Consider the following 20,903-nt stretch of genomic DNA (forward strand, 5'->3'; position numbering starts at 1 on the left):
TATATAAACATAAATATAAAGAATAATCAAATGATAGATCCTGCAACTTCAACTCATTTTTTAGTTGGGAGTGTTTAAATTCAGTTGTAAGCTGTTAAGGTCAGTCTATTTCTGCAGTTATTTTTGTGTACAAATATGGAAGGGTTTCAGGAGAGAAAGAAAAAGAGATGCCTATGAATGTCTCCCGCATGCAAAAGAAACAAGATCTCCAGCCGTTTTGAAATGAACTTTCTATTCTGCCATCATCGCCTCCTGGAAATAATTTTTAAGAAGTTAACTGCTCGGTGTTTACGTTTCTGACTGCACTGATGAAAGGTGTTTCACTAAAAGACTCAGCAGATTATTTTAACATATTAAAATCTGTGCACAAAACGCGTTCTTGGTCATTCTTTTACTTAATACGCTCTATTTATCCTCCTCTATTTGAATAAAAACCGAAACTCTTCGTACAGTATCTCATTTATACCTGGCTGTAGTCCTTCTTCATGCTGTATACAGGTATATACCATTTACACATACAGTACACGTACTACAGTTTTCAACATTTTGGAGGTGGTGTGACAGGCAATGAGAGGGATGTACAGTAGGAACAAAAGAGGAAGAAAAAATCCATACTTAACCAAACACTTGAGTGCACAACTCAGGTAATCACAGCTTCCAAAAAAAATACCTTTTGCCACTTCTGTCACTGTGACAGTGCCGGTAGTTGGTTCCCACACGAATCCTCACTCAGGGCATCTTAAACTAATATTTGCCTTTTATTTAGCAAAATAAGATATTGTGCAGCTACTGTGTTAATTAAACGTGTTAGGTGAGAATATATTTATATATATTTCAATAATTAACTGAATTTGCGCACAAAAACTAAAATTATAATCACTGTTTCTCGAAAAGTATCATTATCACTTACTGTAGGTTACTCATTGTTATTTACTTGAAACAGGCTAAATGTGAAGTTCTGGTCAATGAAGAGGTGTAGATATGAACTCTAATTATATTAAAATAAAACAGAACATGTGCAAAATGTACTAGATGAAGGCTTTTGTTTTCGTCTGCTAGGCGAGCATGTTTAGAAAGGAAATAATGTGTTTGAAAATCAGAAGGGACTGCCTTTAGACCGCGTTCTGCACTAGTAGCCGGCAGCAGTGGCTAACGCCTCATTTCCCCGTTCAATTTATTCTGCTTTAGCTGTTGGCATAGACTGCAAGAACAGGTCCTTTGCATATAGAGCGTTTCATGAATCACTTCCTCTGCCGGGTCTATGAATTCAGTTGTATGCGAGTTAGTTTTCGGATTGTGAAGAACAGTGCCCTTTCGCCAGCTCCTGACCTCATTCTGTCGGTTGTCAGAAACTATTCTTTGTCTGCTCTTAAATTCTGAAACACAGGAAAATGTTCGCAAAATAGGAGCGTGAAAAGTCACTATCGTATCCTTTAATTAAAGTCACAGTGTACACAAAAAAATCCTAAAAAGGCGTCTTTCCATGTCGACTCCAAAAAGTGACTGTAAGTTATTATTATTATTATTATTATTATTATTATTATTATTATTATTATTAAATAGCTAATGGTTGTCACTTCCGACTGATAAATTCCCTGCCAAGGCCTAATCGAGTCCAAATTAACGATGGACTTCGATAAACATAAAGTTAAATAGGTTGTACCTAATGTGAGTACCTATTAAGAGTTTTTTTTTACTTTCTGATAAAACAGAAATATCAAGTGAGATTTATGCTCCTTGTTTTCTGAAATTGTAAAAGCTTCTATTTTTTTTTAGCAAAAACAAAGAAAAACGATTTCAGTTTAACATGACTTCGAAATACTTGCTGACGATTACGTGGGGTTTAATAAAACGGATCCCATTGAAGCGAAAGCCTTTAGTACTTCTCTCAAGAATTTCGAAGTATGGTTATGAAATTTACAACAATTACCGGTTGGATTAAATCTTTATGTAAAACCTATTGATACTTTCAAAATATGTAATGCTGTTAGTTCTGGACTGTTTCTACTCATCACTTTCTTGATGTGGTTATTGTCTGTTATGATCAATAAATAATGTTACCCTAGTATCGTTTGAAAGTAACGGGCAGACCGTTTCAAATGATCAACTTAAAATAAAATAAAATTCCGTTTAAAACCTTATGTTTTTACTTACTACTTTAAATTTATTAGTATCATATACTACTTTTCTGTTATTCCTGTAGTTTGTGACGTTTTTACAACCTAATTGCACTTGGACTTACATTTTATCTACCGTTGCTTCCAATTTATATATTATATATTAAGCAATCGTATAAGATGAATGTCATAAAAACATTTTTGCAAATTCTGAATCGGCTGTCGAATTAGCAGAAAAACACAGAGGAGAACACGAACTCCGCTGCCTATCTGTGCAGCATGAGAGGTGAAATCCCTCCTCAGAGCAGCTCTCCCATTGTTAGGTGATTTTTTGACCTCCTGGGAAAACTGCGCTTGTTTTTCCCGGGTGTTGTGTGTGTGTGGGTTGCTACTGCTGTTTCCCGAAATGCTGCTGGTTCCATTTCAGAGGTCACACGAGGACTAATGAGGCGTGAAACCTCTCAGTACCTTTCTCACATTTACAGCTCCACGGGGTAACACGACAAGCGAGCCTGGAAAGCAAATAAACCTCGCATGCGTTCCTGGAGACCACGCGGGCTCTCTTAGAACTGACGTAAGGATTAACCTGCTAAGAGCAGACGTACACCAATGATGTATATACACAGTCAGCAATGTATACAATTTAAACTTTATTTGTATTTATCGAATGGCATTCAGTTGCATTAAATTTCAGAATTCTGCAAATCTACAAATATCTTTCTAATATGTACTCAAGACACGAACGTAGTTTTATTTGATTTAATTAAAATATTGTGAGTGGGATTACTCTAAAGTCAGCTGCTGGTATTGTAGATAATTAGTTAGACTGTCCGGTAATATGCATCATCGCTATAATATATACGACACTCTTTCTAGAACCGACGTACAGTTCCCCGACGTACAGTACAGACCGTCTCCTCTGCGCTGTCACTGTAGCTGTACTGTACTGTAGCATACTGTAGCTCTTTCACGGCAGGGCTCTGCAGCAGTTGTGTGTAAATCACGCTTTTGGAAGGCACTGTGCAATCGCGGTAGTTTGATTTACAAGTACAACAATATACAAGTATTTTGTGCAGTAGGTATCGCGTGCTCATCACTTTCTTGATAGTACGATTGCACGTCTTCCAGGACAAAAACATTCTTCATTTGTAAAATGACGACTATTGAACAATCGCAGATGCAACTAAACAGCGAGACCCTTAAGGATGCTTGGACTGTGCAATGCAGGACTTGTAATCCTGCACCTGTTTCTCTCGGGGGATGGGGAGGTTGAGGAGCGCATTCTGGATAATTGCTATTTTGTGACTCTTCTAGAGGACTTTAATGTTGACAACACTAAACACTACCATTGGTGGCTGCATTGCATTTTCTTGTGAGAAATCGCCGTCTTAGACACGCTTACTGCTTAGACACTGTGAGCAGTATAGTTTGAATGCAGGCATCCCCGAAAAAGTGTGGAAAAGTGTTGTGTTGTCAGAATGTGCACATGTAAAAAACTGCAAGAAACTGCATTAAGTAAATCCGATATAACACAGGTAGCAATCTCACGGCCAGGGACTTGTTTTCCCCAGACACATTAAATTATTTCTGATTATTGTATAGAAACAAATGAAGAGAAACTTGTTCGCGTAAATCTAGATATAGAAAAGTCTGTTTTGCCTTAGCGGTGTCCATGAATAGCAGTGCGTGTTTCTTCTGACCTCTCCTTACCACGATTATACAATTCTGTGAACCAATCAGCTTGTACATTCCTCTGCCTTCCTCTTGAATAAAGTTACTAAAGAAGTATGTAACGCCTGCTCTTCGAGATAAAGCAGGGCACAAGAGGTCAGCCCTAGCCGGAGTATAATCCCGAAACTTAATTATTTTACTTTTTGTGAAAATCAAGGATGCTTAGTTTTTATATTTAAGTGTACAACAGTTGCCAGGGCTCACTAAACAACGGTTACTGTATGTTTTACTTAAAAGTACTTTTATTTTTCACGAAGTCGAGATGTTTCGACTGCTGTACTTCAAGAAAATCATGGGCAGAAGCTTTGGATATCAAATGATTTTCATTAAAATGTTTCACCACGTTGTTTAATTGTAAAACGTTAGTATTTTGAACGATATTTTGCGTAAAAAGTATCAAATCACGTAAAACTTTTTAAGTCTTTTAAAACCCTGATACAAAAAATGCAATAAAGAACGACAAACGTGCTGTGGTCCTTTAGACCAACAAGTCTATGGAATCACCATTTTAAGAAAAGTTAAAGGAAAGATTTATTTGCACATCGCTGTGACAAAAACCGCTGGCTCTGCTGGTCCGGGGCGTGTTTTTCTGTGGCGTGGGTGTTCCTAGCGGGAGGTAGGCGGAGACGTTCCCTGGAGCCCAGATTAGGCTCTAATGTTGCGTGGGAAAGAAGTTCAGAGGGTTTCGCAAAGTAACCAGTGTAGTGTTTACCAGACTGCGGCAGACAGCTTTGCTCGAACATTTGAACCGCCTCGCAGACTTCAAGCGCTGCACTGCAACAATGAAGAGACCCTGTGAGGACACTACTTCTGACAGCGACATGGATGAAACTATTGATGTCGGGAGTGAAAACAATTTTTCTGGGTATGTAAAAGGCACTCTATTAATCTATCACAGACTCGCCAAAAGTGCGTATTTTCACAATTATTTGCGTATCCAAAAACACGCTGGGGCATCTTAAAAAAACGCACTTGTCAAGTGCGAAACCTTTCGGGACGCTCCATCGCACGCCTGTCATCTGAATTTTCATGAGGCGCTCAACTTGTGGTGTTCGGTCCAACCTCATATTTCCCCTGGCCTCACTGCATCGCTCAGCAACATGAAAGACGCCGACTCGGCGAAAATCCGATAAATTCGTTAAAAGGGAAAGTGTACGAACAGTCATTCATTAAAATTCGTGAACATGGGATTTTTTTTTTTTAGATCGTACAGTTTCTCATATCTCACAAAGCAGCCTTTTTATGCTTGAAGCAAAACGGCAATACTTTTTTTTGTGCTTTTTGTGATTAAATGATTCTTGCGAAGTTCTGTAACTTATTTATCCCATCTGTTTCTGCAGACAGAGCGGCAGCCCGCTCATCAGATCCAGCTCCCCAACGACAACGTCTCAAGTCATGGCGAGGAAAAAAAGAAGAGGGGTCAGTATTATCGTTACTGACGCGGCTGCGTTAAAGAGAAAGTAAGAATTTTGCGAACTCAGCAAAGATGCCGATTTATTTTATATGTTACAGATCATCGAAAAGAGACGGAGGGATCGTATCAATAATAGCTTGTCGGAATTACGTCGATTAGTTCCCACAGCATTTGAAAAACAGGTAAGTTTTTGATACGCCTGTGGAACGTCTGCACGTTGATTAGACAGATGTGATACCCTGCAGAACACACCTTCAAGAAAAACAACACGACAGGCTTTCGGTCACTGCGGTGACAGTCTTGACGTCGTTATTGTGGTTAATACTCAAAATGGGATGTGGTCTTTCAAATGCCTCTTTATTGTATATAATTTATATCTTGTCCGTACAGTAGATATTTGTCAAAGGCATTTCTATAGAATACCGATATTATTTGATGGACCAAGTGACACGACTAGTTGTAATAACCTCCACCCTTAAAGAGATAAAAAGTATTATTTTTATTTACTTCCTCAGGGATCTGCCAAACTAGAAAAAGCGGAAATATTACAGATGACAGTGGATCATCTGAAGATGCTCCAGGCAACAGGAGGTAAAGGTAAGAAGTTAATTGACTGCTTTTCTCTTGCTGCGGAGTGAAATTTGAGCAAACAGTCCTTTGACGAGATTAAAGGAGTGGAAATCAATGCTAATGGCAGGACTGAACTCGTGGGAAAGCGCTGTCGGGACAAAAGCAGCACTTGACCCTGGGCTTGTGTTTGCTTTCATAACTCTGTGGGAGTAGAGGAGGTTTCATTCACAGGCAGCCCGGTCGGGGAGTTGTTTGGGGTTTCTAGAGAGAGGGTGTAGAAACCGGTGCGCAAAGAAGACAAAACAAACACACGAACCCTGGGACATCAACTGGGCTCAGATAATACATTATATCAGGGTTCATACTTAGTAAACAGACTGCTCAGTTTGTGCTGTATACATGGCATCAGATGATTAGTTATTTTTCTGACCGCCAAAGTTATGCCCGTGATAGGAGTACAGCTCTCGGCATTAAGACTTTTTTGCCTCTTTCGCGAATGCAGGTTTTTTTGACGCCCACTCGCTGGCGATGGACTTCATGAGCATTGGGTTTAGAGAATGCCTGACTGAGGTGGCCAGGTACCTCAGCTCGGTGGAAGGTCTGGACACCGCCGACCCCCTCAGAGTCCGCCTCGTCTCCCACCTCAGCACCTGTGCCTCCCAGCGTGAAGCGGCCGCAATGACGTCCTCCATGGCCCACCACCACCACCCCCTGCACCCCCACCACTGGACGGCTGCCTTCCACCACCTCCCGGCGGCGCTCCTGCAGCAGAACGGACTTCCTTCCTCGGAAAGCGCCGGCGGCCGATTGTCGGAAGCGCCTCCGCACGGGTCTGCGCTGCTGACGGCCACGTTCTCCCACACGGACTCGGCGCTCAGGGCGCCGCCTGCTGGCAGCGTCGCGCCCTGCGTCCCCCCCCTCTCCACCTCCCTCCTGTCGCTCTCGGCCACCGTGCACGCCGCCGCGGCCGCCGCCGCCTCGGCCGCCGCGCAGACTTTCCCGCTGTCCTTCGCCGGGGGCTTCCCGGTCCTCACGCCGGGCGCGGCGGCCGCCTCCGTCGCCGTCCCCGCAGTCAGCCCGTCGCTCTCCGCCTCCCCCGCTTCGGCCTCGCAACAGAGCAGCTCCGGGGGCAGCACCGGCAAGCCTTACCGGCCTTGGGGGACCGAAGTGGGCGCGTTTTGACCTGCTCCGCGTTTAAAGATGCAGTACGCCTTGGTCTGAAGTTCTCATGAAGTCTTCCGCCCCTTCATTTTGCAGTTTTACACACGACCTGAAAGTTTAGCTGGCATTCTTTCAAAACGTTTTTCTTTAATGGACTCAACTTGCTGTTACTTTGTCCCCCACTATTTGGGGTGGGGAAAGAGCTACTAGTGTGGGAAACAGAGAAAAAAACACGGATCATGTTTACTCGACGCTCTACATTCTCAACAAGCAAAAATGTGACTAAGAGTTTATTTTATATCAATTAGGCACATTGGATTAAAAAAACACTGAAAGCCTAATTTCTCGGCTAGAGAAACGGGTTACGTGTTGGTCTTTCATCTGGAAGAATGCGTGTGACCCATGAAATTTCGTCCTCTGGAATCGTCCTTCAACTCCGTGATCTTGGGCTTTTTAGAAGGTTAAATTGGTACACATATCAGATTCAGTCGAAGTCAGATATAACCATTAAAAAAAATTAAGTTGTAGTTGGATTCGCTTGTTTTGCTAAGGTTTAGGAATTAGGATAACCCCCTTTGAACGTTATATTACGCGTCTCACGTCCAGATGAACAACAGTAACGTTTTTATTTTGTGCGTTACTAAAGCACAAGTGCAGAAATCTGTGTTAACAAATTGAAGCACATATTTTGCTTTTTATAGAAGGTATGTGAGGTGATGTCAAACCAAAGGTTTTTTTTTAAGATAATCATTTTCCACGTTCAAATAAACTGCAATGTTTCAATGCGTGAATTCAAGAAACAAACATTTGTAAATATGCAAATACAGATTAGAACCTAGATATTATAATTAAAAATAGAGAATTGCTTTTAATATGATGCACTTGATTTCTCTGCTGAGTGGAGAAGCCTTTGAAACCGTGCTGCAAGAATGTACATTATAAATAAAAACAAAAAATACCGAAAAAAAAGACTTTAAAAATAATTGGTCAAATGATACTACTGTTACTTTTTTGTTTTGCTTTGTTACTTAGTGTTACCTGTAAGTTGTAACCTTTTTTATTGCTATGCAAAACGCCTACCGATAACACTGATTAAAATATTTTTGAACATGGATGGATTTACACCGTCGTTTTTCATTTGACAGTTTTTTCAAGCCAACAATGTGGAACTGGAGCTGTGCATGAGTGCATCTTGGTTTTAAAATATTATGCTAATATGTAACATACATAGCAGCATGGGAATCTGCCGTACAATTCTAAGGAAATGTACACAGACATACAAAAAATGTTATTACCAGAATTCGCATTAATGTTTCTCAAAAATGTCTGGAAGAAAATATCAAGTTACAGTAGTACTGCAATTTACTACGCTCTCGATTAGCAGTAACGTTAAATTATGCAGAGATGCTGACGCGCTTTTGTCATGAAAGTCAAGACATTAAAGGATTAGAATATATTGTCTATTCCAGCTAAGAGAAGCTGCCCTTTCCAACAGTAATTTGTTCATTTATTTCCACTGGGATGCTTCAAAACAAAAACGCCATTTGCAGAAGATTTGCACTCACAGCTGAGCCGGCGGAGTTTATGTAAAGGAAAAACAAAAGTAACTGTTCAACATCCGCTATTCATGGTCCATCTAATACAATTTGTTTCAATCAGATAATGGTATTCTACATTATTCTACAGTATTTCTTTATGTCAAATATCATGTGTCTGATCTGGGGAGTGTTGCAACCAAATCAGGCACCAGGCAATATTCAATACTTCATTGATAATACACTGATAAGTTCTGTAATAATCTATTGTTTTTCCTGTGCATGGATCTTTGCTTCTGGCTGAGGAATTTCCATCCAAAAGACTTAATCCAACAGGGAGAAAAGCAAGATCCTGACAAATACGGTGAAACCACAGATTTTGTGCTATGATAATAATATTTCAGTCTGCAAAAAGTCAGGCTGTTAAAAGGCTTCCTGGGAAGATGTAATGTTTTCGTCTGACCAAAACATACTGCGGGGCTCATAATGAAGGCAGCACATGAAAGCAAAACAACTCTGGTCACTCCTACCAAGATGGGCCTTTATGTGCTGCTAATCCACTCTCTTTATCCTCCGGTCTGTTAGAAAGATTTACATTAGTAAATCACTGTCAGACCATTAAATTCCTTAAGAGAAAAAGTATCAGCATTTCCAAGTGAATGGGGATTACGACACACAGTGCCTGCTGCCCACTGACAATCATGGGAACAGAGCGCAGTCATAAATCCACGGTTATCTGGTTTAGACTGCCTGGTTCTCACGCCGCAGTCGCTCCTTTGATGTGGCCGTCGTAAAACACGGACACATGATCAGCGGCTTCGGAAACATCAAGTAGTAAGACTTGCAGAACGGTCTTAAACTGAACGCAGAGCCTAACGGGTGTGTAGGAGAAACTTTTTTTATTAATTAAAATGCAGAAGACCCTGCCTAGTTCAACTCACTATATGAGTGAAAGTCCAGCTAGCAGTTCTTAGAACGTGCTTACTTTCTTTGAAAAAATTAATGGATTGTTCACAGGACAGTTTTTCTTTTCATTGTATCTTCCGAGCTATGCATTTTTTTCTGGAACAGATTACTGTAGTTCTCTGATGCTTTTTTATATTTTTCTTAAATTAAGCTTTTTTCCTAATGTCATGTGACAAAGTGTTGATTTTTTCTTAATTATAGTTCAGCTATGGAGTAGGACTACTGTTGTTTTTATAACTTGATCGTGTGATGATAAGTGTTACAGTACAGTTACCGTCTGCCTTTTCTCTTGTAGGTTTTCAAGACATTTCACAGGTCATTACAGCTGTGTTTAACAATAGTGGGGAAGTGAAACTCTGGACAATACCCTGCAGAACCCCATAGATATTGTACTGTAACACAATTCCAGTTCCACCGAAGAGCCATGTACTGACCCCCTGACAGCAATATATTAACAATATAGGACTGTCACATAATAAATAATCACCTGGAAAACCCTGACATGGTTTAAACACTAGGGTTTATTACACAAATTATCATTAAGAAATCTATACATTATTATAACAGTAGGTGTAAGGAATTCAAAATACAATGACAATCACATTTTTTTGTTTTTTTGAGTCAGTAGGACTGGAGGTGATGATGCATTCCAAGAGTTAGGTTTCAAACATGCTCTGGAAGAAAACACTGTTAAAACATCTAGACAATCTACTTAACAGCAATATGTTCTTGGAAGTTATTGGAGTTTTTTTTTGTTAAAAAATGAAGAACGTTTGGGGAACATTTCACACTACTACTGCTAATAATAATATGAAAAAGATCGGAAAGAAGAACTAAATCATTTTATCACTAAATATATTAAAATCGTTTGTCTGGTTGAGTTATTTTTAATTAATCTAAAAGGTGTCTTTATGCTAGTTATTGTGAATTTAATTTACACTTAATTTTCATGTACAATATACTGGTCTGCATGGACATTTCTGACTGGATTTGTTTGCAAGAAATGGTGTAACCTAATTTTAACTCAGTTGTCACAACATACGCATTATATCTGTATAACAGAAGAAACAAGGAAAAATAATTCATGCCACAAATTCATGCCACAGTGAACTGAATCCATAGCACTGAGACTAGCACAGTACCCCAGTGCCAGGGAAACAACTATAATAGCTGACTTTTAAGTACAAATTGAGGCAGTTATAATGGGGACAGACCTCTGTGCCCAGAACTGGAATGCCCAGGAATCAAGTCCTCATGAAGAGAAGGTGAATAAGATCCATTCATCCATTTTCTAAACACTTCATCCAGTTCCAGGTCCAGGGGAGCAGGAGGAGTCTATCCCAGCAAGCAGCGGGTGCAAGGCAGGATGCACCCTGGATGGGATGCCAGGCCATCACAGGTGATGAACAGGTGATCACAGACAGGCACAGAAATACACAGACTCTCACCAGGGCCAATTTTCCCAGAATCCTATCAACATATCTGTACAGTATGTCCTTGGACCGTGGGAGGAAACCGAAGCACCCAGAAGAAACCCACAAAAACATGGGGTGAACATACAAACGCCAAGCAGATAGCACCCCAGGAAAGGATCCCAGGGCTCCAGCAATGCTTAACCCCTGCACCACAGTGCCACCTGTGAATAAGATCATCAGCAAAAAAGTGAAATAAGCATAAGGAGTGCAACACTGCATAAAGTCTCTGATAAAAGAATTTAGGTACAGGGTCTGTTAAGGGGTGATAGTGATCCGATATTATTTTTTTCTTCTTTGTTATCACCCAGACAACAAATAGGCCTCCACCTGCCTGTTGGATACTGGTATGGTAATTTAACAGTACTTTTAAAAAGTAATGAATAACCGAAAAGTTCAGGAATTATTATTTTATATCGGATTGTAACATTTCATTTGGATTGATATCTCGTTGGCCACATCATTATTTGCCAAAAGTATTTAATTAATACGGATTCCACACATTTATGAACACACCAATATACTGTATACTGTATGTGCAACATTGACGCACACGTACATATATGTGCAACAACAGTGACACCTGGTGATGACTGTTGTGATCATCACTTTGAAATTTATTTTGAAAATAATATGAAACATCATCGGTAGCGTTGAAATGATAAATCGCGTTATAAGAGCTCACTGTAATAATAGTTCACACAAAAAATGCCAATATTAAGATAAGTTACAAATCACAAAAGGACATAAGCTCATCTTGCTTATTTGGAAGGATTTTTATATCATAAACATGAATGTATTTTGTGCTTTGCAATCTAATTGATTTATCAAGTGTACTATAGCCCCGTGTTCAAGTTAACTCGGACAACCGGGCTGGTTAATTTAATGCTAAATTGCGAAAAGGTGAAGAGCTTCCTGGTACATGACCAATCACAGCGCAGCCACAAAAACGACCAATCACAGCGCCCAAAAAAAAGAAAGACCAATCACAGTGCCCGGAAAGAGACCAATCACAGCACCAATTAGAGCTCTGCGCTCCGCAGAGGCTGCTGGGAGCAGGAAGTCGATTTCGACCATGAGACGCTATGAACTATTATGAGCCTGTAGTAAATAAGGTTATTTAGTTTGATTTAAATCCAGTTCGTGTCAGTTGAATTTGAGTACCTTATGTCGTTTGTATTGGAGATGCAAGCGGCTGTTATGTTTAAGACGTAGGCAAAGCGGGCGAGACTGGAACAAAACAGTAAGGTTAATGGCTGAAGTAATGAGGACGTTCCGGTCCCCAGCTCGACACGGTTATGCAGTAGAAGTGTCCCCGTATTTTCCCAACAGGCTGGCCTGTGCCACGTCTCAGTATTACGGAATAGCAGGTGACCCTTCATTCAGTCGTCGTGATCGTGGTTATCCTGCATGAAGTTCGCTTAAGTGTGACCTGAAATGGTCAAAATGTACATTTCAAGCTTTTTTAAAATCACATTTTCATATTTATGTTAAAAAACAACTAACTCTTATATAGTAATTGAAGTTTTTTTAACAGAAAAATATGGAGTTGATATTTTTTAACAACCATCAATTCATCAGCTACAAAGCGGATGAGTTTATTTTCATTTTAGTTTAAAGTACATGTAAGGAAGAGTCATTTTAAAAATAAAAGTAATATTACTCAGATGTAAAAATAAATAATAAATAAAGAAAATTATGATAGCATTTCTGAATCAGAAAGCTTGTCGTGTGTCCTAACCTCTGTATAGATCTGTTCACAGTACCATAAGTCCTTTAATATTGTAAACCAAAACCGAAAAGCACCCAGAAAAAAAGCATACTTTGTTTCTAATACTGCCCCCTCAACGAAAAGCAAATCTTCACAGCTTACTTTTTTGTTTTGTGTTTGTTCAGGTTGTGGAACACTGCTGGTTCTGGAGCAGAATGACATTGGTATTTCTCTCATAAAGAGGTACATAAAACTACTTGTTGCCAAGACTGATTTATTACTATCATTGTTTTTTACTGATTTCTTTATATATGTATATGAAACAAAGACAACACTATTCATAAATAATTTCAATATCATCCTCCACAATGCAAAAAAAACACTGTGTTCCTGTTGAGAAAATAGGGACACACATCTTTGTGAGCACATGCTGAAAACCATCTATTTTTTATTTTGAATAAAAGTCTTTGTGTTGATCATATTGGTTCTGTTCAAGAGAGACGTCCCAGAGGTGTGGGGTACAGGTTTCATGATGGAAAGCTTGTGGGTTCAAACCCCAGGTGGGGACAATGATGTTGTACCCTAAGGCTTTCACTTAGCTCGAGTGAAATGCGCATCTGTATTAATGAGCACAAATTTAAGTCCGAGTAGGGACCTGCGTTAGCATGCCTAGTCTGCAAAGGAACAGGTAATGGTTTTCTCCATGCTGAAAAGAGAAGAAAAGAAACACAAAGTTTTGGCTGTTGGAGCTTCAGGCTCCACTCCTGACAAAGGCTCCACAGCCAAGACGTTGTCATACTTTTTTCTTTTCCTTTCAGCATGGAGAAAACCTTTACCTGTTCCTTTACATATCTAAGTCTCTGTGGGTGACAGAGTTGGACTGATAAGTATTATAACCCTTCTTGTTCAGTTTTGACTGGAACGATGGCCTTTTCGACGTCACCTGGAGTGAGAGCAACGAGCACCTGCTGGTGACGGGGAGTGGAGACGGATCTCTCCAGATCTGGGACACAGCTAATCCCCTGGGGCCGCTGCAGGTGCTGAAGGAGCACGCGCAGGAGGTGACTGTTTTTACCTGGGCACAGGCGGCATTTCTGGAGTCTGTCCGGTCCTTTTCACAGACACACTGGTTGGTTAATTGGCTTCTGTGAAAACTGGCCCTGCTGTGGGTGCTTGTGTCCGTGTCTGTGTGGGCCCTGTGATGGACTGGCGTCCAGTCCAGGGTGTATCCTGCCTGCCTTGCGCCTGTTGCTTGCTGGGACTCCCCAGTGACCCAGAATTGGATAAAGATAAAGATTGGAAAATGCATGGATGGACATGCCACATCATTGACTGACTGCTCTCACTGTTCTTATTATTATATTACAACTTGGTAGTTAATCATGTGGGTCAACTGGCATGGTCTTTGTAGGATAAAAAGCATCTATGTATTTTTATTTTCAATGTAGTCTTTGTAAATAATAATACCAAGCTGTAATACAATCAGATACATTTGTAATGATAAAAAATGTGGTTCCATTTCTGTTGTCAAATTTATAGAATAGCTCTTGGCTTTTTTCTTTCTTTAGAGTATCTATTCAAAAGTTGCATTTGTTATTTTGAAGTCATTATGACTTATTGTTCTTATCATCAGTAAAAATAAAATGGTATGCATTTTAATTTTCTCAATCTCTTTCTAGGTTATAGGGCTTTTTTAAAATACTTCTTACTGAAAGTTGGTCTCTGTAATGTTTTAAATAACGCTTATAGGTATTATTTTAACCCAAGCCTGTGGATATTCAAGCAGGGATCTGCGTCAGCATTCATAGGCTACAAAGAAAGAAGTACAGGTTTATAACATGCTGAAAAGAGAAGAAAAGAAACGTAAAGTTTCGACCGTGGAGCCTTCTTCAGATGTCAAGGTCTTCTTCATTTGTTCTATGAAGCCTGTAGATATTCTCTTTGTTTGTTTTGTGAAGTTGAATGACTTAATGTATATGAATCCCTCTGTGTGCAGGTGTATAGCGTTGACTGGAGTTTAACCCGTGGTGAAACATTCATAGTTTCTGGTTCCTGGGACCACACTGCTAAAGTGGTAAGATGTCTCAAACAATCATATAGTGATGTGTACACATAGAAATAACTGAAAAAGCTTCTTCTGGCTTGTGGTATTGTTTTGAAATATCCTGGATTGATATGATTTTGTTATTTCTTCCATTTAGCTTTGATTACCTATGCAAAATTTTGCAAAAGAAATACCAGATTATCAGTATTTTCTAAACATGAAAACAATGATTCAGTTCCGCTTTACAAACAGAGAAATCATCCTCACTGTGTCGAACACAAACGTTAAGTAGATAGTCATTGCTGCAGATAGCACACTTGACACTTCATTACAATAAGCAGGCCTTGTGGAGTGAATACTGTTGCTTCCCTCTTATTATAGAAAAAAAATACATTAATAAATAGATGGGAATAGATATGTCTGACACACAGGAAGCCAGTCCTTGTGGCAGATGTCTAAACGGGGGCTGGGATAAACCAGACGCATTCCTAGCTCTGCAGGAATTGGAAGTGTACACGGCTGATGGCTGATTAAAACATTAAGTTTTCCTATACCTTTGCATCACTCCATCTACTCACTGATATTGAATGCCTGCCTCAGCCAAAAAAAAGTCAGAGAGAAAAGAACAGAGGATGTTCATTATAACTTCTTGCGTAAATTTGACACCCATCGCTTGACTTAGTGCTGCAAAAGCTACTACTGTAGGTGCCAATGCTAGTGTTTTCCCAGATGGATTGTTTGGCCTCTTGCCACTGAAAGAAATGCCATAAGACATATTGAACCTTTAGTGCATATCTTTTTTCATCCCACAGTCAAATCTATTCAATTCCATTCCTCTGCCATTTTGAATTATTCTGCCTTTTGTGAACTGGTGCTACTAATGGTCAAATGAATTGACCGGGTTGATCATGTCTGTTTAATCAGTAAGATTTTTTAATCATCTCAATTATCAGAGCATTTTGAGATAAACAAAGTTGGAAGAAATACTTAAAAGGAGATTATTTTAAGATCAAGGATTGCAATATATTGCAAAAGTGCAATAACTCTTTTATTATGCAGGAAAAAATAAAAACGTAAATGTGTCTGGGTGAAAATCGTTAAGTACTCCCCTGTTTCTGTTTCCTCAGTGGGACCCAGAAATTGCCAAGTCAGTTGGCACATTTCAAGGTCATGAAGGTGTTATTTATAGCACATCGTGGTCTCCACACATTCCTGGCTGTTTTGCTTCAGCTTCTGGTGAGTCTACTGTCTTTACTAATATTCCGGGTTTTATGTTTAAAAGCACAGATTTCTGTTGATTTATAGCCTACATTTTCTACTCTTAGTAATCAATTAGCTCATGGTTAGATTAATGTGAGAGTTGAGCCCATTTTTAACTGGCTGAGCGGTTAATTATCCCAGAGTACCACAAGATGTCACTGCACACCTGCGATTTTAGTGACCACATTGTCGGCATGAACGCTCCAGCCCTGGAGATCGGACTGCTCCAGAGCGCAGCCCTGACCAGGATTTCAGTGCTGATCCACTGAATGCTTTGTACTGTGGTGAATTCCTTGCAGTCTGTGGCAACTGGCTGTAAAGTTTCAGAATGACACCTGTGGTGAATGCTACACCAGGCAATGTGCATATTTCTGGCTTCAGTTTTGTTCCTGGACGTACAGGAGGAGTTGCACTCACTCCTGGTTTTGTGGTATACATTGATGTGGAAGCCAAGGTTTTGTCACACTCAGAAGTGAAGTGTAACTGGTGTAACATATCCTGATCTATCCAGGAACCTGTCAGCCTTCTTGCTGCAGGCGATGGTAGGTGTTTCAACCGCATGGGCGCCCATTGGCAGTCAAGGTCGTAATCATTTTGACTTTGGTGCTGACAAATGCCAAAAAAGCACTCATACTGCTTTAGAAAAGACAGTTTTCCGAACTCATACATCAGAAGGACTACAGAAACCAAAATTATCCTGCAGCTAGGATTATACCTACCCCCTTCTCTCAATGACAGACTACTTTTCTTCTAAATTTTCTCCATTCATTGGCGGTTTCATTTCACACCTCTCTACACCTATTCTGACTTCAGACCTCTTGATTGGCCTCTCTTTCTGTCCCCTGCTCCCCCTCTCGCTCCTCTTCTCTCCCAGCTTTTGTTCTCCCATGGTTTATCTACTGCTGGTGTTCCTCTCTCCTGAAGAAGCTTAAACATTTTCTCAGGTGGGTCTGTTTGGGGTTATCAGTGAGCATTTCTGGCAGTGCCAGCACACAACACCTGACGTGATGGGTGACTCCTCTCTGTTTGATTGTTTGATGATTTCATTGGGACAGCACAACTGCTGTCTCTGCACATGTCAGCCTGATACTAAGCAGTCAACAAGTGATTTATTCTTCATGTTTACATTTTGGACAGCATACATTTGTATGAAAAACATGCAATGTTAGCACCAGTAAAATTATTTTTTATAACTTACCTTTATATAAATAGTGCATTTATTGAACAACATCAGCTATTTTTGCATAACAAAAGACACCAAATAAACATATTATTTGTTTTCTCAGAAAGCAGTTCAAATTTTAAATAGTACGAATAACCATTCCATTACCCTATGAGTGGTAATATTTTTTTGCTTTTTGAGCCTCAATTTAATTAATAAGTAAGAAACATAAAAATGTATGTAGCCCAGTGAGAGTGCATTCAAGTTTTTCAAAGCAGTCTTGTGTATTTCCAAGAGACACTATGGTGCAGTGCAGAGAGCTTTCACTCTCCCCAAGTAAAAAGTGTCTTTGTCACATTACACGGTATATAAGAAATGTGTAAGCTATTCTTAGTCGAACATATTGATGTTCAAACTAGTAATAGTACCAATATATATTTATCTTTTGACTATTAATTATGCATAGCAGAATAAAGAGAGTGTTATTTGTAGGGAGGTTAAAATACTATGCACAGCTTCGAGAGAATGACATCACTCAAAAATCAAAATCCTTGAGACTGTGGACATTTTTATGTTTCAAGATTTTTAAAAAATCTCCAAACCACTTAATAAATGAGACAGTATTGCTAGCAAACAGGAGCAGTCGTTGGTGTTAATACAGTGCTCAGTAGTCTTTCAGTTAGATAGAACAAAAAGTTCATCTTGGTATAGTCCCTGTTCTAAATTTAGGCACTAATAGAGAAAATCTGCATAAAACCAAGTCAACTGAGTACATAAATCATCTTATGTAAAAAGTTATGTTTATATATACGTATATATATTTTGCTTTTAACCAAAAGATACATAATTTTATGCTTCTTATTTGAAGCATGAATGGTGCTAATCAAGATATTGCATATCGTTTGGTTTGAAAACCTGAAATTGTCAAGTACTCCCTCCTTTCTTTGTCCAGTTTGTGAAAGTTAGTTGGATAGTCTCACAGGTGTACTTGACATAAACCCCAGAGGACCTGAAGAGAAATACTATCCTCCAGCAGTCACCAAATCATTCATCTCATTTTCACCACCAAATGACAGCAGAAGAAATTAATATGCTAAGAGTTTATACCATTAGTTGTAACATTTATGGGCTCTATTTATGTCTCAGAGAAGATAAGTTGCTGGAGTAGTACTTGGAAGACAAAGATCACTTTGCTGATTTTACCTGCACAATCATCAGTTTTCTGATTTTACCTGCACAATCACAACTATGCTAACTTTACCTACACAGTCATCACTATACTAACTTATTTGAAGTGGGGAGCTGCATCAGCATGCGTAGGCTGCAAAGGAATAAGTAATAGGTTTATTCCACGCTGAAAAGAACAGAAAATAAAAAAATGTTTCGGCTGTGGAGCCTTCTTCAGGTGTGGGAGAGAGGAACACCGGCAGTAGATAAAGCATGGGAGGACAACAGCTGGGAGTGGAGAGGAGGAGGGAGCAGGAGAGGAGCAGAGTGGACACTCAGGGGGTGTGAAGTCGAGAGAGGTGAAGAGAGGTGTGAAGTCAAAACCTGCAAATGATGAGAGGATTAGAAAGAAACGAGTCTGCCGTTGAGAGAAGGGGGAAGGTGTGATCCTAGTTTCAGGATATTTCTGGTTTCTGATGTCTTTTGGAATAAACCTATTACGCTAACGCAGCTACCCACCTGAACTACTACAGTCATTGCTATGCTGACTTTACCTGCACAGTCATTAATCAATCTCTTGCATTTCAGTTCTGGGTTTTCCCGGAAAGCCTGGATATTATTTGGAACAGACTTTGCATCCCTGATGGAGACCTTTACTGCATGATATTTTATTAAAGCATTGATAGAGTGCCAGCGAATCAGCCCAAATTTCATCAGGAGCAGATATTGTAAAAGATTAAAAGTGCCATCAGGATAACTGTTGCTACACGGTGCGGGGGCTCTGTGACTCAGGATCTGCGGCTGTGGCTGGAAGGTTGCTGGTTCGTATCCCGCGGCCGACAGAGGAATCCTACTCCGTTGGGCCCCTGAGCAAGGCCCTTAACCCCAACTGCTCCAGGGGCGCCGTATAAATGGCTCTGACCCCAAGCTTCTGTCCCTGTCTGTGTGCCTCATGGAGCGCAAACTGGGTTCTGCGAAAAGACAAATTCCTAATACAAGATCACTTTATTAGCCATATACAATTTCTTGCATTAGGAATTTGTCTTTTTTCGCATTCCCCCAGCTTGCTCTCCATGAGACACACAGGGAGAGAGAAGCTTGGGGTCAGAGCGCAGGGTCACGAACCGGAAACCTTCCAGCCACAGGCGCAGATCCTGAGCCACAGAGCCAGCGCTCCACCCGAGGAAATACAAGGACTTGTATATGGCCAATAAAGTGATCTTATTAACAGTAGATTTCACTATTCAGAAAAAATAAAAACTCAGTTAGTTCCTATACTTGAAAAGTGTAATCTGATACAGACAGTATCAGACATAAAAATCCAGACAACAAAGAAGAACTGAGCATCATTTTATGATGCCTTCATAAAAACTGAAAACTATGTAAATATGTAACATAAATAACCATAAATTAAGCTCAAATTGATCCCAAGATATTGTCAAGAAAGTCATTTGTCTGTTAAGAATCTCAAACATTGACACTCTATACCTTTCAAAATGTTGATTCACTCAAGTCGTATTCTGGAATGTTTTTTAAACTTACATAACTTCATAAGTAAGTCTTTTCATAGTAATTGCAGAATGTGGTGTATTAAGTGTGTTTTGACTTCTTTAAATATTGTTTTGTACACCACTAACTTTTAGTAAGGCAGTTGAAAGACACACCTGAAGAAGGCTCCCCAGCTGAAACATTGTGTCTCTTTTCAACATGGAATAAAGCTTTACTTGTTCCTTTGAAAGATAATGCCTCATGCTCTGATGTTTCATGTTAGAGGCTACTGGTAATTAATAAATTATTGAGATCAGATATAAGAATGTATTCATTGCATTCAATGACTGATTGATTGACCCATTAATTACTGCAAAGAATGGGATTATAGTATCAGGAGAATATCATAAAGATGCCATTGACCCAAAGTATTTAAAGCTCCACACATTTTTAGTTTTTCCTAAAAATAATATTTGCTTTAAAAGAAAATCATTGCAATTTAGAGAGTGGATTACTCACAATCTTTTTATGTGCCTGTCCGTTATTTCTGTAATGAAATGCATTAGCATTAGTCTGTAAATTAAACTGTAGTAGTTTAATTTTTGTTACGATTAATGTGAGGACTTAGTAGTGAAGTAACCAATCTAAAAGTATTGCAAGTACAATTCACTGTTGCTTAAAAGAAAAAGGAAGAAATCAATGCTTCATGAACTGAGCTTTATTTTTTTATCTTTTTAACTGCAGCAGAAGCTCTAGCACAAAAGTGCGTACGACAGTGTCAGATTGTTTACCTTTGATATCACATCACGTTTCTGCTACGTGCTTAGCTGTCACAGTCCACATCCCTGACAAAGTGCAATGCTTGGCTCCATTATTGTAAGCTTGCTGTTTGATAAACTCTTTGTTTCTTTGTGCACACAGCAGTTGTAGTGGCTGAGTACTTTCGTTACAGAAATTAAGGGGATGGTAGGCAGTTTCCCAGCTGGTAGTGTCCATGTTGATCTCTAATCAAAAAGGTACAGCCTCAAGCTTCTAATTTAGTAAACATTAAGTTACAACGCTTAACAGAGTGATGTCAACAGCTGTTTGTCATTCCAGATAAAAT

The 20,903-nt window shown here is 39.6% G+C and overlaps 2 protein-coding genes across 2 annotated transcripts in view; both read left to right on the plus strand.

Annotated features, from left to right (window-relative positions):
- The first annotated feature begins 3,957 nt into the window (after window positions 1-3,957).
- hey2 (hes-related family bHLH transcription factor with YRPW motif 2) lies at window positions 3,958-8,107 on the plus strand. The gene is made up of 5 exons (XM_006626431.3): window positions 3,958-4,713; window positions 5,189-5,267; window positions 5,361-5,444; window positions 5,778-5,859; window positions 6,335-8,107. Exons 1-5 carry the CDS (start codon window positions 4,631-4,633, stop codon window positions 7,012-7,014), a joined length of 1,008 nt encoding a protein of 335 aa, XP_006626494.1. The 5' UTR covers window positions 3,958-4,630; the 3' UTR covers window positions 7,015-8,107.
- Window positions 8,108-12,011: 3,904 nt separating this feature from the next.
- pex7 (peroxisomal biogenesis factor 7) overlaps window positions 12,012-20,903 on the plus strand; it is a 29,675-nt gene continuing 20,783 nt past the window's right edge. The window contains exons 1-5 of the mRNA XM_069195847.1: window positions 12,012-12,336; window positions 12,863-12,920; window positions 13,588-13,738; window positions 14,674-14,751; window positions 15,849-15,957. Of these exons, the coding sequence (XP_069051948.1) occupies window positions 12,219-12,336; window positions 12,863-12,920; window positions 13,588-13,738; window positions 14,674-14,751; window positions 15,849-15,957 (514 nt within the window). The 5' untranslated portion in view covers window positions 12,012-12,218. The remainder of the gene's footprint in view (window positions 12,337-12,862; window positions 12,921-13,587; window positions 13,739-14,673; window positions 14,752-15,848; window positions 15,958-20,903) is intronic.

The sequence above is a fragment of the Lepisosteus oculatus genome, chromosome 2, assembly GCF_040954835.1.
Source record: "Lepisosteus oculatus isolate fLepOcu1 chromosome 2, fLepOcu1.hap2, whole genome shotgun sequence".
Lineage (NCBI taxonomy): Eukaryota > Metazoa > Chordata > Actinopteri > Semionotiformes > Lepisosteidae > Lepisosteus > Lepisosteus oculatus.